The 15,491-nt window shown below is 42.4% G+C and overlaps 1 protein-coding gene across 1 annotated transcript in view; it reads left to right on the top strand.

Moving 5' to 3' along the window:
- The first annotated feature begins 273 nt into the window (after positions 1 to 273).
- LOC137375969 (organic cation/carnitine transporter 2-like) overlaps positions 274 to 15,491 on the top strand; it is a 128,950-nt gene continuing 113,732 nt past the window's right edge. The window contains exon 1 of the mRNA XM_068043781.1: positions 274 to 738. Coding sequence (XP_067899882.1) covers positions 349 to 738 — 390 coding nt within the window. The 5' untranslated portion in view covers positions 274 to 348. The remainder of the gene's footprint in view (positions 739 to 15,491) is intronic.

A 15,491-nucleotide genomic window follows, 5' to 3' on the forward strand; every position in this document is an offset into this window, starting at 1 on the left:
TTTTTAAAAAAAAAATCAATGCTTATCAGTAGTCAGTACATAAACAGAGTTTAAAATCTTTGTACTAGTATCTGTTTTGTAGTTACACAATAACTCAAAATGTTTCTCCTGCAAAAAGGATAAGAAAACTTCAGCGCTGGCAAACACATTGGCGACTGAAAGAATATCTTTATCAGTTCAGTGAGATTGGGAGGAGCTATCAAGGCCGGGAGAGGATTGGATTAGTATTTATAGATGGAAACGATTTGCGATTTAACCAGAGTTTGAAATAACTCAAGGCTGTAGTTGCTGTTTGCCCTCCGTCAGCCAGTTGCTGCAGTTTTACTGTTGAAAATCGCTGTAACTAACATGCGGGATTACGATGAAATTACCGCTTTTCTCGGAGAATGGGGACCCTTCCAGAAGATTATTTTCTTCCTTTTGAGCATCACTGTCTTTCCCAACGGTTTCTGCGAAATGTCAATAGTTTTTGTCGGGGATATTCCAGAGCATCGCTGCTTCATTCCCGGGAATCTCAATCTGAGTGAAGCGTGGAGGAATCGGACGATCCCTCTGGTGCAAGAAGGAGATAAACTCCAGTACAGCAAATGTAGACGGTACCGGGTGGACGTGATAATGAATCTTTCGGAGACATTTCCCGACCCAGATTCCTTCAATATGTCTGAGGTAGAACAGGAGCCCTGTTTGGATGGATGGGAGTACAGTAAGGATCAGTACATCTCCACCATCGTCAGCGAGGTATGTGGTAAAAGGAATAGTGGGTGCACTGACAATAGTTAACCTGAGAATAGTTTCTAAAGAAAGCTGTAGTTGGTTTTACATTTTTTTTCAATGAAAGGAGCAGATGCTTTAGAATCCAAACATGAGCAGGCAACTGCAATTTTCTATCTTGCATGGTCTAGAACTGGATATATTTTAATAATTAACTTTGCTGTATTTCGATTTCCAAACATTAGAGATTTGAATTTAAGTCCTCTTTCTAACTTTGTTCCCCTCTGAAATCAACCTTGTTCCTTCTTTGACCTAAATGTGTTGTCTAATTTACCTTAATTAAAGTTTTCCAACCCCAACCTCAATTGGCTTTACATCGTTAAAGATTTTACAACCTCAAATTTACCTCAAATGTAGAAAAGGGAGTTTGAAAGGACAGTTCAGATTTCACTACTTGGTGCAGAGAATGGTGAATGTAGGGGATGAGCTGTCAAGGGAAGCAGTGGGGGATTATTTAATCAGCAGTTTCAAGAGAAAATTGTAAAAGTACCTGGACAAAACATTGATAAAGTGTATGAAAAGAATGACTTGCTACAATTGCATAGAGCCTTAGTGAGATCACACCTAGAGTATTGTGTACAGTTTTGGTCTCCTTATCTAAGGAAGGTTATATTTACCATAGAGGGTGTGCAACAATGGTTCACCAGACTAATCCCTGGGATGGCAGCATTGTTTTATAAGGAGAGATTGAGGAGGCTGTGCCTGTAGTCTCTAGAGTTTAGAAGAATGAGAGGTCATCTCATTGAAACATACAAAATTATTACAGAACTCAACAGGGTAGATGCAGAAAGGATGTTTCCCCTGGCTGGGGATCTAGAACCAGGGGACACAGCCTCAGAATAAGGGGTAGGCCATTTAGGACTGAGGTGAGGAGAACTTCTTCATTCAGAGAGTGGTGGAGGCTCAGTCATTGAGTATGTTCAAGAAAGAAATTGATAGATTTCTTTATGTTAAAGATATCAAAGGAGATGGGAATAGTGTGGAAAAATGGTGTTGAGGTAGAAGATCAACCATGATCTAGTTGAATGGTGGACTGGGCTCGAGAGGCTGAATGGCCTACTCCTACTCCTATTTCCTATGTTCCTAACTGTAGGGTAAGATATTTTATAGATATTGGGACCAGTCAGACTGACTGCAATTTCTTTTCTGGTTCTCTACATTCTTATATTCCTATGAATCTTCTCTCCACTAATGACCAGAACCCTTTTGTGAATTTTCTTGTACTCCTAGCTCACCTTTTTTTCACCAACAACATGCATTTATGTAGCACCTTTAACTTAAGAAAGTGTTTCAAAGTGCTCCAAAGGAGCATAATAGACAAAAAGGTCAACAAACCAAAGAAGGAGATATGACCTGGATTATTCATTAGTAATAATGGTGAAACTGTCAGCGTTCATCATCATTACACTTCTGAAACTGTTTGCAATATCTGGAGTTTGCGCATGTCAGTTACACACAAAAATTCATAAGCTGTTGCCAGTGACTCTGTGCTTCCTCACAGGATGAACTGTTGTATTCCTACCAGACTGTAATCAAGGTTAAATCACTGAACTAATAAAAAACTTGCCCTTCTCCATTATTACTTTCAGTGTAAAAGTTACACCTTGTGGAATGAGGTGTAATCTGGATTTTAATAATGTACTAAATTCATAATTACTGCTGAACAGCTTCACTATCCCTGAAACATTGTCACATTTCTCGAGTATGATAAATTTCAGATATATAATTTTTTTGAATTTATTTGATTATTCTGCTTCTACCTTAATCCCTTGTGTATGTCCATATCATGCATTTGGTTATTTATTAAAATAGTAATTAAAAGTGAATTTGGCCTAACCATCAGCCTCAAGAAAACGAACATCATGGGGCAGGATGTCAGAAATGCTCCATCCATCAATATTGGCGACCACGCTCTGGAAGTGGTTCAAGAGTTCACCTACCTAGGCTCAACTATCACCAGTAACCTGTCTCTAGATGCAGAAATCAACAAGCGCATGGGTAAGGCTTCCACTGCTATGTTCAGACTGGCCAAGAGAGTGTGGGAAAATGGCGCACTGACACGGAACACAAAAGTCCGAGTGTATCAGGCCTGTGTCCTCAGTACCTTGCTCTACGGCAGCGAGGCCTGGACAACGTATGCCAGCCAAGAGCGACGTCTCAATTCATTCCATCTTCGCTGCCTTCGGAGAATACTTGGCATCAGGTGGCAGGACTATATCTCCAACACAGAAGTCCTTGAAGCGGCCAACATCCCCAGCTTATACACACTACTGAGTCAGCGGCGCTTGAGATGGCTTGGCCATGTGAGCCGCATGGAAGATGGCAGGATCCCCAAAGACACATTGTACAGCGAGCTCGCCACTGGTATCAGACCCACCGGCCGTCCATGTCTCCGTTATAAAGACGTCTGCAAACGCGACATGAAATCGTGTGACATTGATCACAAGTCGTGGGAGTCAGTTGCCAGCATTCGCCAGAGCTGGCGGGCAGCCATAAAGACAGGGCTAAATTGCGGCGAGTCGAAGAGACTTAGTAGTTGGCAGGAAAAAAGACAGAGGCGCAAGGGGAGAGCCAACTGTGCAACAGCCCCAACAAACAAATTTCTCTGCAGCACCTGTGGAAGAGCCTGTCACTCCAGAATTGGCCTTTATAGCCACTCCAGGCGCTGCTTCACAAACCACTGACCACCTCCAGGCGCGTATCCATTGTCTCTCGAGATAAGGAGGCCCAAAAGAAAAGAAAAAAAAGAATTAAAAGTGAAAAATTCACTGTACTTTTCTTCTGGTTTACTGTCTGTGAGAATACTTCAAAGTGATCAGCTGCTTACCCTGCTTGATAACATCACTGTTGCTGGATGCCTGGAGATCCCCTTAATTTTTCAAAATGGCTTTCAAGATGGCTTTACTCCTCTGGCACTTTCTTCTTCTTTTGAGCATCTCACCTTGTTCCATCGCTCTCACATCTCATTAAAAATATCACCTGCTCAAATACCATAAAAAAATTTTAAACGAGCTATCTTCACTGGTTTCCTCCCTCAGCCTGTCCACCGAGTGATTTCTCATCCACGGTGATTTCAACCTCCATCTCAACTCATCATGCTCTCTCTTCTCTGAGATCACTGCCATCTTATCCTCCCTTAATCTCTCTTTCCATGTAAATTCCCCAGCCTATATTCATGGCTATCCCCTTAACCTTGCCATCTCATGTGGCCTTGCTACTTCTATCATATCACTCACCGATAAGGCCATGTCTGATTGCTTCTTTGTAATGCTTTCATCCACATCCCCCTTCCCCCTCCCAACCTTTCTTCTTTCTGTGTCCACCCTGGAAATAAACTCTCTTCCAACTCACTTGCAACTGCACTTTTACAATCCAATTGTCTAGCCTTTGGCTGTCTCTTTACCTCAATATTTTTGCAGTTACTGATCTGCTCAGCTATAGCCTCACCTCCAACCTTGATGCCATAGTCTCCATTAAAGCCATTAATTTATCTTATCTGAGCCATTAACCTAGTATGGCTCACATCACTTTCAGTCCTAGGAATGCAGACTTGAACAGATAATTGTTTAGCCATTTACCTCCAGATCTAGATGAACCACAGCGAGTCATTTATAAAATCATTTATGACACCGAAGGAGGCCATTTGGCTCATTGAATCCATGCTGTTATAAAGCCCTATTGAATTGTGCTCTCATCTGACATATCTGCTCACTATTCTGGAATGCAAAGATAACCCCCAGTTTCTTTTCTTGACTGCAAACTATCTTCTTAAACCCCCTCCCCTGTCTTCTCTACAGTCACCTCCAACAACAAATGCAACTCAAGGACTTCTTTGTCATGAAGATTGAGGCCATACGATCAACTGTCTTTGCCACTTCCCTCTTTTCCCTTGGCTTACCAGGCCTGGCCAAACTTACTCTAAAGAGCCATCCTGCTCTAGCCTTGAAGTTGCATCATACTCTAGTTTCTTTACTATGCTCCTGCCCTGTCCAAGCTCATCTTGTCCATGAGACTCACCTTCTACTCTCTCGACTCTATTCCTGCAAATTGCTGACCACCCAAATTACTTTCCTGGCTCCCATGTTTACTGATATTGTTAACTGATTATTGTTCCCCTCTTCCTAAAATCTTCTATCCTCAACCCTTTCCTCACAATCAGCCTTGGCCATCCTTGTAAGCTACATGTACGCACCACCCCCCCCCCCCCCCCCCCACAATCTTCAGCCTCCCTTTCCTCATCAAAGTCTTTGAACATGTCGCCTCCCAGCTCCATTCCCACCTTTTCAGGGAGCTCCATGTTTGACAATCACCAATCAGGTTTTTGCCCCAACCACATTATCAAAATGGTTCTTATAAATGACATCCTATGTGACTCTGACTTAAGGTAACTATTCCTTTTCAACCAATCTGTAGACTTTGACAGGGTTGGCCATATTCAACTGCTTCCCTGTTCTGTTTTGGTTTGTTGCTTTATACACAGTGTAGTGCAGGAAAATATAAGAACTCAAACTGAAGAGTTAGGAAAATTGACTTTTCCTTTAAAGACTGGACAATATGCTGGGAAAAATGGCCCCCGAAGGTCAAAAGACCTGTCCCTGCATATTCAAACTGTCTTACTGTCTGGTAAGGACAAAAAGATACATTCCAAGCTAGGAAGTGCCAATTACACCCATCCTGAACCCATCAAGAGACATTTTTGAATTGAATGGGTTCTTCTGAAACAAAGAAGGTGCAAAGTAGCTATATCCTGGGCTATTGTGGGTCACCAGAGGGAGGGAAATCTACTTTTCCCAACAGAGACAAGATATGAGAGATTTTTGACTTTAAAAAATTAGATCTCATAGAGAGAGAGAGAAAAAAGACCCAGGACAAACATCACAAAAGCCTGTCCAGCTGAGAGCTTGGAGAAATCCAGCAAAAGCAAAAGAAAGTGCCCTGTTGTGAGTTCTGCACTTCAACTTGTGCAGCAGAGATCTGAAAGTGTTCCGCCATCTCTAGATTGAAGACTCGGCTACCCGAGAAATTTGCAAACAATCCAAACCTGCAACTTTAAAAGAGAAATGGGCCTCTGAGAAGATTTCACAGGTTTACTGTGAACCCCAAAAACCCACCTCACTTCAAACCACATGCCTGTTTTCCTCTCTGTCTCTTCTTAAGTGTTTGTACGTGCAAGTGAATGCACATGCAGGTGCAGTTGTGACCATTTCAGGAATGAATATTGCTCAATAGTCAATCTTCTGTTTTAAACCTACAAGAAAATCTGCCGCTGTCTGTTTATTTGACAAATAAAACTAAAGGGATTAAAATTGTAGCAACGAAAAACATTTGGAAGTTGGACAGTGGGAACTACCCACATCATTTGCTATGTGGCTGTAACAACAGACATCAGTTGTAATGGCTGCAGAATCAGATTTTTCTCTTTAACAAGCACATGTTGCACAATCCAACATGAGTACTCACTCAAATCACCCAACGACATGATTCCAGTATGGTTACATAATTCTTTATTATTGAGTTCACAACTCACGATAAGAACTCAGGTACCAAGCTTCACAATTATAGGGCTCATTTCAGTCCTGGTGGTGGGTGCAGAAAATGGCGGCTGCCCCACATGGGAGCCTCACTGCTGCGATTACACGGCAGGCAGCCCCTTAATATTGTCACTGAGCTGTAATAATTTTTTTCTCCCTGGATTAAAAATAAAGTGTGCATGCCTTTAAGACTCTGGTAAAAGTGGTGCACCTTTTCAGGGAGAGAAGATTCTCAAAATCTGGAGACACAGTGTACCACAGCTGCATTTTGGTTACCATAAGCAACAGCAAGGGAGAGAGGTCGCATGCTATGATGTGCCCATTTTGACTGTGTGTGGAGCTGGCAGAAACTGGTTTGAAGCAGTTGGTTCTAAAATACTTGCCAGTGAGGAACTGAAGTGAAGCAGCTGTTTTATTCTCTCTCAAGAAAAGTTCTACAAAGCTACAAGCGCAGTTACTTGCCTGAGTAAATAAGGAATTCTTTTCTTTTTCAACAAATAATTTGTATTGCTGTGCTTATCGTTGAAGGAACTATTAATGCTACTGTAGCCAAACTGTTTGCTTATCAAGAACCGAGTATTTCCATGAAATCCAGATAAAGACTTCAAGAGAACTTTGATTATCTTCAACTTAGAAAACTTCATTCATCGGGAACGTAAAATGCAAAAACTTACTTATTTATTTTATTCTCGAGGCAGCTAATTTTAAAAACTCTACCTTTAAAACCAGACCTTTTGAATATATTCTTTTTGAATACATATGCGTGAATGCGGAGTTAAATTCAATTAAACAGTTATAAGATCTTTAGGCATAGGTTTATCTCAATAGTGCTTAAAATTTAGTTTTTTAAAAATTAAATAGTTAATTTGTTATTGTCTAAAGATACCTGGTTTGGTCTGTTTCATTCTGTGGATGCTAGAGTGTTTAATTCGGCTGTTTTTCCGATTTTGGGTAAAAATTAATAACTATGCTGTGACGGGACTGAAATAACAATGCGTTGTTCCCGCCACGGTTATAAGAACATATTGACGGCGGCCAGCCCCCCACAATCACGTGGTGTGGCAGCATTGGTGATGTCATTCACAGTGTCACCTGATGCCGCAACAAGTGCTGGTGCCATTTTTAAGAAGCTGCCAGCCCTGCAGTGAAAATTATTGCAGAGTCGACCCCTTCCCCCCCCCCACCCCCATACCCTAAATAATGCAGAGTTGACCCCATAGCCCCCATATCCACAAAATTTTGCACAGTTGTGCCTCCCCCCTTATACCTACACACAATGCAGAGTTGCTCTTTCCACCCCCTGGTCCGAGCACACAATGCAGAGTTGACCCCTTCCACCCTGTCCTCACCCCCCCCCCCCCCTCCCCATCTATACTCAGAATGCAGTGGTGTGCCTTCCCCTCCTTGGTGGTGCCAGCTTCTCCTGGGTGGGAAAGCAAAGGCGTGTGAGTGCCGCAAGTCGTGCTGAAGATTGAGAATGGATCGGGAGATCGTGACAGATGACATGGTAATGTATGCAGATAGGTATTTTAAATATTTAAACAAGAGTCCCTTCGCAGACTAGCAGAGGGGATGCAACGACATTTCCCCGCCATTGGGAAGATTGAGTCCAGCAATCCTGGCATTGGTTCCATGGCAGCCACTGCCGCTCCAATTCTCTGCCCCTCCTCCCCACCCTGGCCACAAAACCCAATATTGAGCTGGGAACAAAATCCGGCCCCTGGTATGACTACATGAGACAATGGTTTACTCAAAACATCTATCTACAATCCATCTTGCCAAGAAGATGCACTATCTTCTCTCTCCCAATGATTCTGTTACCATGGTTATATGGTCCAATTTCAGTCACTTTATTGCCATAAACAGTGACCAAACAACCTGTCCCTGATCCTAAAGACATGGATGAGTGACTGTTACATTCCTTCAGACTTGTCTGAGGCCTGCTTGGCAAAGCACCCTGTTCAGCAGAACTCAAAGATGTTTTGACTCATCCTGTGTTGATCCCACAAAAGATGAGGTACATAGGCAATGCGAACCCACATTCCCACAGAGCTCACCAACCTCCTTCAATGTCTCTCCACTGTCATCCATTTAATTGGGACTGAACTCCCCTGATTTCATTCTTATCAATTTAAATATAGACAGAGAATCAACTTCAGTGGCTTCTCTTTCTGCTCCCACACACTTACCTCTGGTGTTACCCAAGTATCTATCCTTGACCCACATTTATTTCTCATCTGCATGCTGCCACTCATCGACATCATCTGAAACACAGCACAAGTTTCCACATGTATACTGACGACAGCAAGCACTACCTCACCACCATCTTTCTCAATCCCTCCAATGTCTCTAAGTTGTCAAATTGCTTTACTGAGATCCAGTACTGGATGAGAAATTTTTTTTCTCCCATTGGATATTGAGTTGGCAATTCACAAATGTGTAAGGAAGATGACTGATAGCTTGTTTGCCAGGGCAGGCAATTATGCAAACTTTGTCATTGATATCAGTGAGAGTTGGCAGGTGCTTAAGTTTGTGGCTCTAGCTGGCTTCAACAGGTGCAGGGCATCCCTAACTGCACACATTTGGCAATTAAGACCCCAGATTACTGAGGAGTATTTATCAATTGCAAGGGCTTCTACTCCATCAATGTGCAGGTGTTGCATAACTAGAGAAAGATCTTTATGCAGGTCCCACTGAAACTGAGCTGGTGCATGATCTGCCTGAGTTCTGTGAGGGTGCTTTCTAAGAGGGAGTGACCTCCTCTGAGGCATCATCACCAACTTCCTGGATGACCTCCTGAAGGCCATGTGGGAGATTATAGACACGAATTAGAATTATAAAGTTAAGAATGTTTTAAGAGATCATAATGCACATGATATTTCACTCGACATTGACATCAGGTCAACATGAGTATTTTATACCATGTGGCTGTCTGATATTTAGCACTGTCACCAGGCTGGTAGGCACCCAACACCCCATCTTCAACAGCCAGGCATGCAAAGACTCCACTGACATTCAGAGCCCCTCCTCTGCCAGATGCAAGATAGCTAGAGGGCCACCTCCAGTTCTCTGCCTGTCCCTTGTGTTCTGTGCTCTCCTCCTGCAAGGAGGGAAAGAAGAGACTTATGAGTAAGAGTAATGGCATGTATTGAATGGTTGGATGGAGAACTAATTTTCTCTGCATACGTAGCCGAAAGCACTGGATTAATAGATCAATAACAATCTCCACACTATCATACCTTGACCTTTGCATTAACAGGATACAACAATCATATCTTCAGTGAGCAAGAAAGCCACTTATAACTTAAAACAGCTTATCATGGTAATAAATATGTAGAAATCCAGTTAGATATTTTAGTTTTGCATTATCTAAGAAAATATTCAGGACAAGAAAAATGCTTGGACATTTTGAAACTCAGAGGGATGTTTCTTAATGGTCAATTATTAGACATAGAAAATAAATATTCTTTCTCAGCAGGTTGTTTCCATCCCACTACATTTTCCCCTCTGTCCCAATCCATTATCTTTTGAAGATGTGAATTCTACAGTTCCCCAAGCATTAGTCTCCCTGCAGTGTTTCACCAAGAGCCTTTTATTCATGTGTAGAACTTGATCATGAATAAGAAAAAGTGATACACCTATGGGCGGTATCGCAAACGACCCTGATTCTGTCTTCAATCATGATGCTGAGTATCGACTGAGTGGTAAACAAGACTAATTTTCTGCTCCCCCAAATCCATGCAATTGAGTTCCTTTTGTAATGGTGAAACTGTTACACCAGCTGAGGCGAAGGATCAAATTTGGGTCCTTCCAGGTCCAAATGGCTCACATATTCAGTGGATGAAGTTGTGGAGCCATGAGGGGGGAGTGGTAAGTATTATGGAGGCCAGTTCAATGTAATACAGCTTCGACAGAGTACTTATCATGGGAATTTGGTGTTGAGGGATTAGGTGTTGTTCTGGTCTTTTACAAAACAAGGAGCGGTCCAAGAGAGGGTGCAAGAGACACTGAGAGCTGAGGTCTAGAGGCATCGATTAGGTGAGCAGATAGCTGATTGGTGAGTTTTACATTTTTTTTTTATCTCTAAACTAGGGCAGTAGTTTACTGGGGAGATATGAGTACTACATTAAATTTATAGCTCGAACTAGTTAAACTACTTAATATAATTAAAAATATTAATTGAGTGATATTTCAAAACATGAAACCCTAATTTATTGAATAAAATTAGACATGGCAGGGCAGGTGAAGTGTTGCAGCTTTAGCTTGTGGAAGCTGGTGAACACCAGTGTGATCCACAGCAACCACATTTACAGTCAGTATCTGCAGCTCAATGAACTTTGGCTCAGAGTTCATAAGCTGGAGTCTGAGCTTCAGACACTGATGCAACAGGGAAGGAGAAAGTTACCTGCGCACTTTGTCCAGGAGGCAGTCATAAACCAAAGGTTAAGTACATCAGAATTGATCCGTAGCCGGGGCCAGGAGGGTGTGACTACAAGTGGGTCAGGTATGGGGATCCAAAAGTTATCAATGGAATCGCCTCAGCCTTTGCAGTTGTCAACAGTAATGAGGTTCTTGCAGCCTGTGTGGATGAGAGCAGGAACTGCAGGGAAGGTGAGCAAACTGACCAGTGGTACAGGGGACCATTCAAGTTGAGAGAGTAAAAAGGAATGTAGTAGTAGTAGGGGGCAGTGTAGTTCGGTGGATAGGTACTGTTTGTTGCAGCTGAAAGCGTGAATCCTGAAGGCTGTGTTGTCTGCTAGGTTAAGAACAGTTCCTCAGGGCTGAAGAGGAACTTGGAGTGGGAGGGGAAGAATCCAGTTGTCGTGCTCTACGTGGGTACCAATGACTAAGAAAGAGGTTCTGCTGAGGGAGTATGTGAAGCTAGAGACTAAGTTAGAAAGCAAAGCCACAAAGGTAATAATCTCTGGATTACTACCTGAGCCACAAGCAAATTAGCATAAGATAAATAAGATCAGAGAGTTGAATGTGTGGCTCAAAGATTGATGTGGGAGAAACGGGTTTCAATTCATGAGGCACTGGCACCAGTATTGGGGAAAGAGGGAGCTGATCCATTGGGATGGGCTTCACTTAAACTGCGCTGGGACCAGTGTCTTGGCGAATCGAGTAACCTGGACTATAGAGAAGACTTTAAACTAAATAGTGGGTGGCAGGGGTAGAGGGTTCAGGTGAGGGGAAATTTTAGAAAGTTAGATGAAGTTCAAGACAATAGTGCAGGGTTGCGATATGTTTAATGATAACCAGAGTGTGACCAGAAGGGACAGAGTGCACAAACATAGGAATGCACCAGCAAATAGGATCAGAGTTAGGAAAATGGTAAAAAGACAGAATTAAAGGCTCTCTATCTGAATGCACACAGAATTCGTTACAAAATAAATTAATTAATGGCACAAATAGAAAATAAATGGGTTTGGACTGATAGCCATTATCGAGATGTGGTTGCAGAGTGACCAAGGCTGGGAACTGAATATTCAAGGATATTTTACATTTCAGAAGGATAGGAAGAAAGGAAAATGAAGTGGGGTAGCTCTGTTAATAGAAGATGAAATCAGTACAGTAGTGAAAAATGATCTTGGTTCGGAAGATCAAGATGTTGAATCAGTTTGGGTGGAGATAAGAAATAGCAAGGGAAAGAAGTCACTGGTAGGAGTAGTTTAGACCACCTAACAGTAGCCACACTGCAGGACAGAATATAAATCAAGAAATAATGGGGCTTGTAAGAAAGGTACTGCAATAATTGTGGGTGATTTAATCTTCCTAACAATTTGCAAGGGTTGTCTTGAGGAGGAGTTCATAGAGTGTATTTGGATCCATTTTTTTAGAACAATACATTCTGGAACCAACCGTGGAACAGGCTATTTTAGACCTGGGAATGTGTAATGAAAAAGTATTAATGAATGATCACATTGTAAAGGATCCTCTAGACAAGAGGAAGACCGTCCGTACGAGAAGGATGCAGTATCAATGGCCATCTAAGCAAGTTTAAGGTCGGTATCCAATCGAAAGAAAAAAATTGCAGCAAAGATTAGTGGTAGGCCAGAAGATTGGGAAAATTTAAGAAACCAGCAGAGGATGACTTAAAAAAAAACAGGGAGAAATTAGAATATGAGTAAACTAGCAAGAAGTATAAAAATTGACAGTAAGAGCGTCTACGAGTATATAAAAATGAAAAGAGTAGTTAAAGAAAATGTTAGTCCCTTCGAGGATGAGACTGAAAAATTGATAATGGGAAACAAGGAAATGACAGAGACTTTGAACAAGTATTTTGTATCTGTCTTCATAGTAGAAGACATTAAAAGCATCCCACGTATAGTAGCATAAGGGAGGGAGGAACATAAAACAATCACAATCACTGGAGAAAAAATACCAAAAAAACTAGTGGGACTAAAGGCTGACAAGTCCCCTGGACCTGTTGGTCCACATCCTAGGGTCTTAAAATAAGTGGCTGCAGAGATAGTGGATGAATTGGTTGTAGACTTCCAAAATTCCCTAGATTCTGGAAAGATCTCAGCAGTTTGGAAAATGTGATGCCCCTATTCAAGAAAGGAGGGAGACAGAAAGCAGGAAGCTATTTAGCTTAACATTTGTCTTTGGGAATCCATTATTAAAGAAGTAGTGGCAGGACATTTAAGAAATCATAATACAATCAAGCAAAGTCAACGTGGTTTTATGAAAGGGAAATGGTGTTTGTTGAATTTATTAGAGTTTGTTGAGGATGTAACAAGCAGGATGGATAAAGGGGAACCAGTAGATGTAGTGTACTTTGGATTTCCAAAAGGCATTCGATAAGGTGCCACATAAACGTTTACTACACAAGATAAGAGGTCATGGTGTTGGTGGTAATGTAGCATGGATTAGCTAACTAACAGGAAACCGAGAGTCAGGATAAATGGCCAGATTTCAGGTTGGCAAACTAACTGTTGGGGTGCCACAGGGATCAGTGCTAGGTCCTTAACTATTTACAATCTATAATCTATGGAGAAACTGAGTGTGTTGTAGCCAATTTTGCTGATGATACAAAGATAGGTGGGAAAGCAAGCTGTGAGGAGGGTGCAAAGAGTCTGCAAAGAGATATAGATAGGTTAGGTGACTGGGCAAAAATTTGGCAGATGGGAAAATGTGAGGTTATCCATTTTGGTAGGAAGAATATAAAAGCAGAATATTATTTAAATGCTGAGAGACTACAGATATTGGGGTATCATCGTGCATGAATCACAAAACATTAACGTGCAGATACAGCAGGTAATTAGGATGGCAAATAGAATGTTAGCCTTTGTGGCAAGGGGGATGGAGTATAAAAATAAGGAAGTCTTGCTACAACCTTGCAGGGTATTGGTGAGACCTAACTTAGAGTGCTGTATAAAGTTTTGATCTCCTTATTTAAGGATGGATATATTTGTATTGGAGCAGTTCAGAGAAGGTTCACTAGGTTGATTCCTGGGATGAAGGGGTTGACTTTTGAGGAAAGGATGAGCAGGTTGGGCCGATACTCATTAGACTTTAGAAGATTGTGAGGTGATCTTACTGAATCATATAAGCTTCTGAGGGGTCTTGACAAGGTAGATGCTGAGAGGATGTTTCCCCTTATGGGGAACCTAGAACTAGAGGACACAGTTTTAGAGTGAGGGGTCCCCTGTTTAAGACAGAGATGAGGAGGAATTTCTTCTCTGAAAGTGTCATTAATCTTTGAAATTCTCTACCTCAGAGTGTAGTGGAGGCTGGGTCATTGAATTTCAGGTTGGCTGAGTTTGATAGATTTTTGATTTGAAAGGGAGTTGAGGGTTATGGGGGGCAAGCAGGAAAGTAGAGTTGAGGCCATGATTAGATTAGCCATCGTCCTATTGAATGGCGGAACAGTCTCGAGATGCTGAATGGCCGACTCCTGGTCCTTTTTCTTATATTTTTCTATTCCTATATATATTTAAGTAGAAATACATGTCCCTCTCTTGTAGATTTTTGCCACATAATACGCTTGTCAACCAAGTTGAAGCCCTTGGAATAAGAGAGGCATTTGAATTTTCAGATGGTGCATTTGTGATGCTTGTGGCTAAACTTTGTACCCCTGCGTTTAGTGTGATGCCATGGTACAAAGGGTTCCAGCCACTTACTGGACATTACAATGTGCTAATTAGTCAAACAGTGCAGTATAATGAGCCCAAAATCTACACTTGGTGCTATAACTAGGCTTTTCAGCAATTGCAAGGTTTAAGTAATGAATAGGTTCTGAATAATAAAGTAAACAATTTGACATATTGGCCAGGATTTTAGCAGCCCATTGGAGGTGGGAAAGTTGGGAAAATGGCAGCAAAAGGGTTCAGGAAAGAATCTTGATGTGTTTATGCTATCAGGGGATATTCCCAGTAGCGCGAACAGCAGCGGCTTGGCTACCTGCTGATAGGAGATGGGTGGTCAATTTACAGAATTAAAAGGCCAACTGATGGCCATTGTCTGGGGCTGTTGGCAATGGCACCACCCCCATCCCAACTCACCACTGCATGGGGTGGCTGCGTGGAGGCACCCCCGCCCCCCCCAGAGACCTGGCGGAAGAGGCCTTGGTTTTCAAAGGCTCCATACCCCGAAGAGGGGGCTCCCGGCAGCAATAACTGCCCTGATAGCCCCGATGCTGCTTCTGAAGAGGTCATCCCTCAGATCATCGGGGCCTGCCTGCCTGGCCTGGCACAACAAAACTATGTGTTGCCTTCGCTTCGAGGGTGCCTCAATATGGTGGCATCCTGTCTCTTTCTTCTTGCAGAGCAGCCAGCCCTCTGATTGGGACGGCAATTCAGAAAGGCAGCTAAGGACAGCAGTCCCAGCAGAGGCCTCTTAATTGGCTGCCGCCAAGAAGATTGCCACCGAGGTCCTGCTGCCCTCCTGCATTGGCTCAGAACTGCACTGGGTCCAGACTTACCTTGTGGTGGCAATTGTATCTTTCTTTGCTTCATATGTGGGATCATAACTCTAAGAAGATATTGTTGATGGTTTAAATGGAAATTGCCATATGAAGCATGGTGGGCAGCAAATCAAAAGCTAGTGGGCTGCAATGAAATGAAGTAGCAAGGACGGATTATCTCATGTCAATTGGCAGTTAGATATGCAGTTGGCATCTGACATTACCTCTCAAGGTCAGAATACTTCATACCAGGAGGCATGGATCACGAGGAAGACTGAAGC

This window comes from Heterodontus francisci, chromosome 12 (assembly GCF_036365525.1).
Source record: "Heterodontus francisci isolate sHetFra1 chromosome 12, sHetFra1.hap1, whole genome shotgun sequence".
Lineage (NCBI taxonomy): Eukaryota > Metazoa > Chordata > Chondrichthyes > Heterodontiformes > Heterodontidae > Heterodontus > Heterodontus francisci.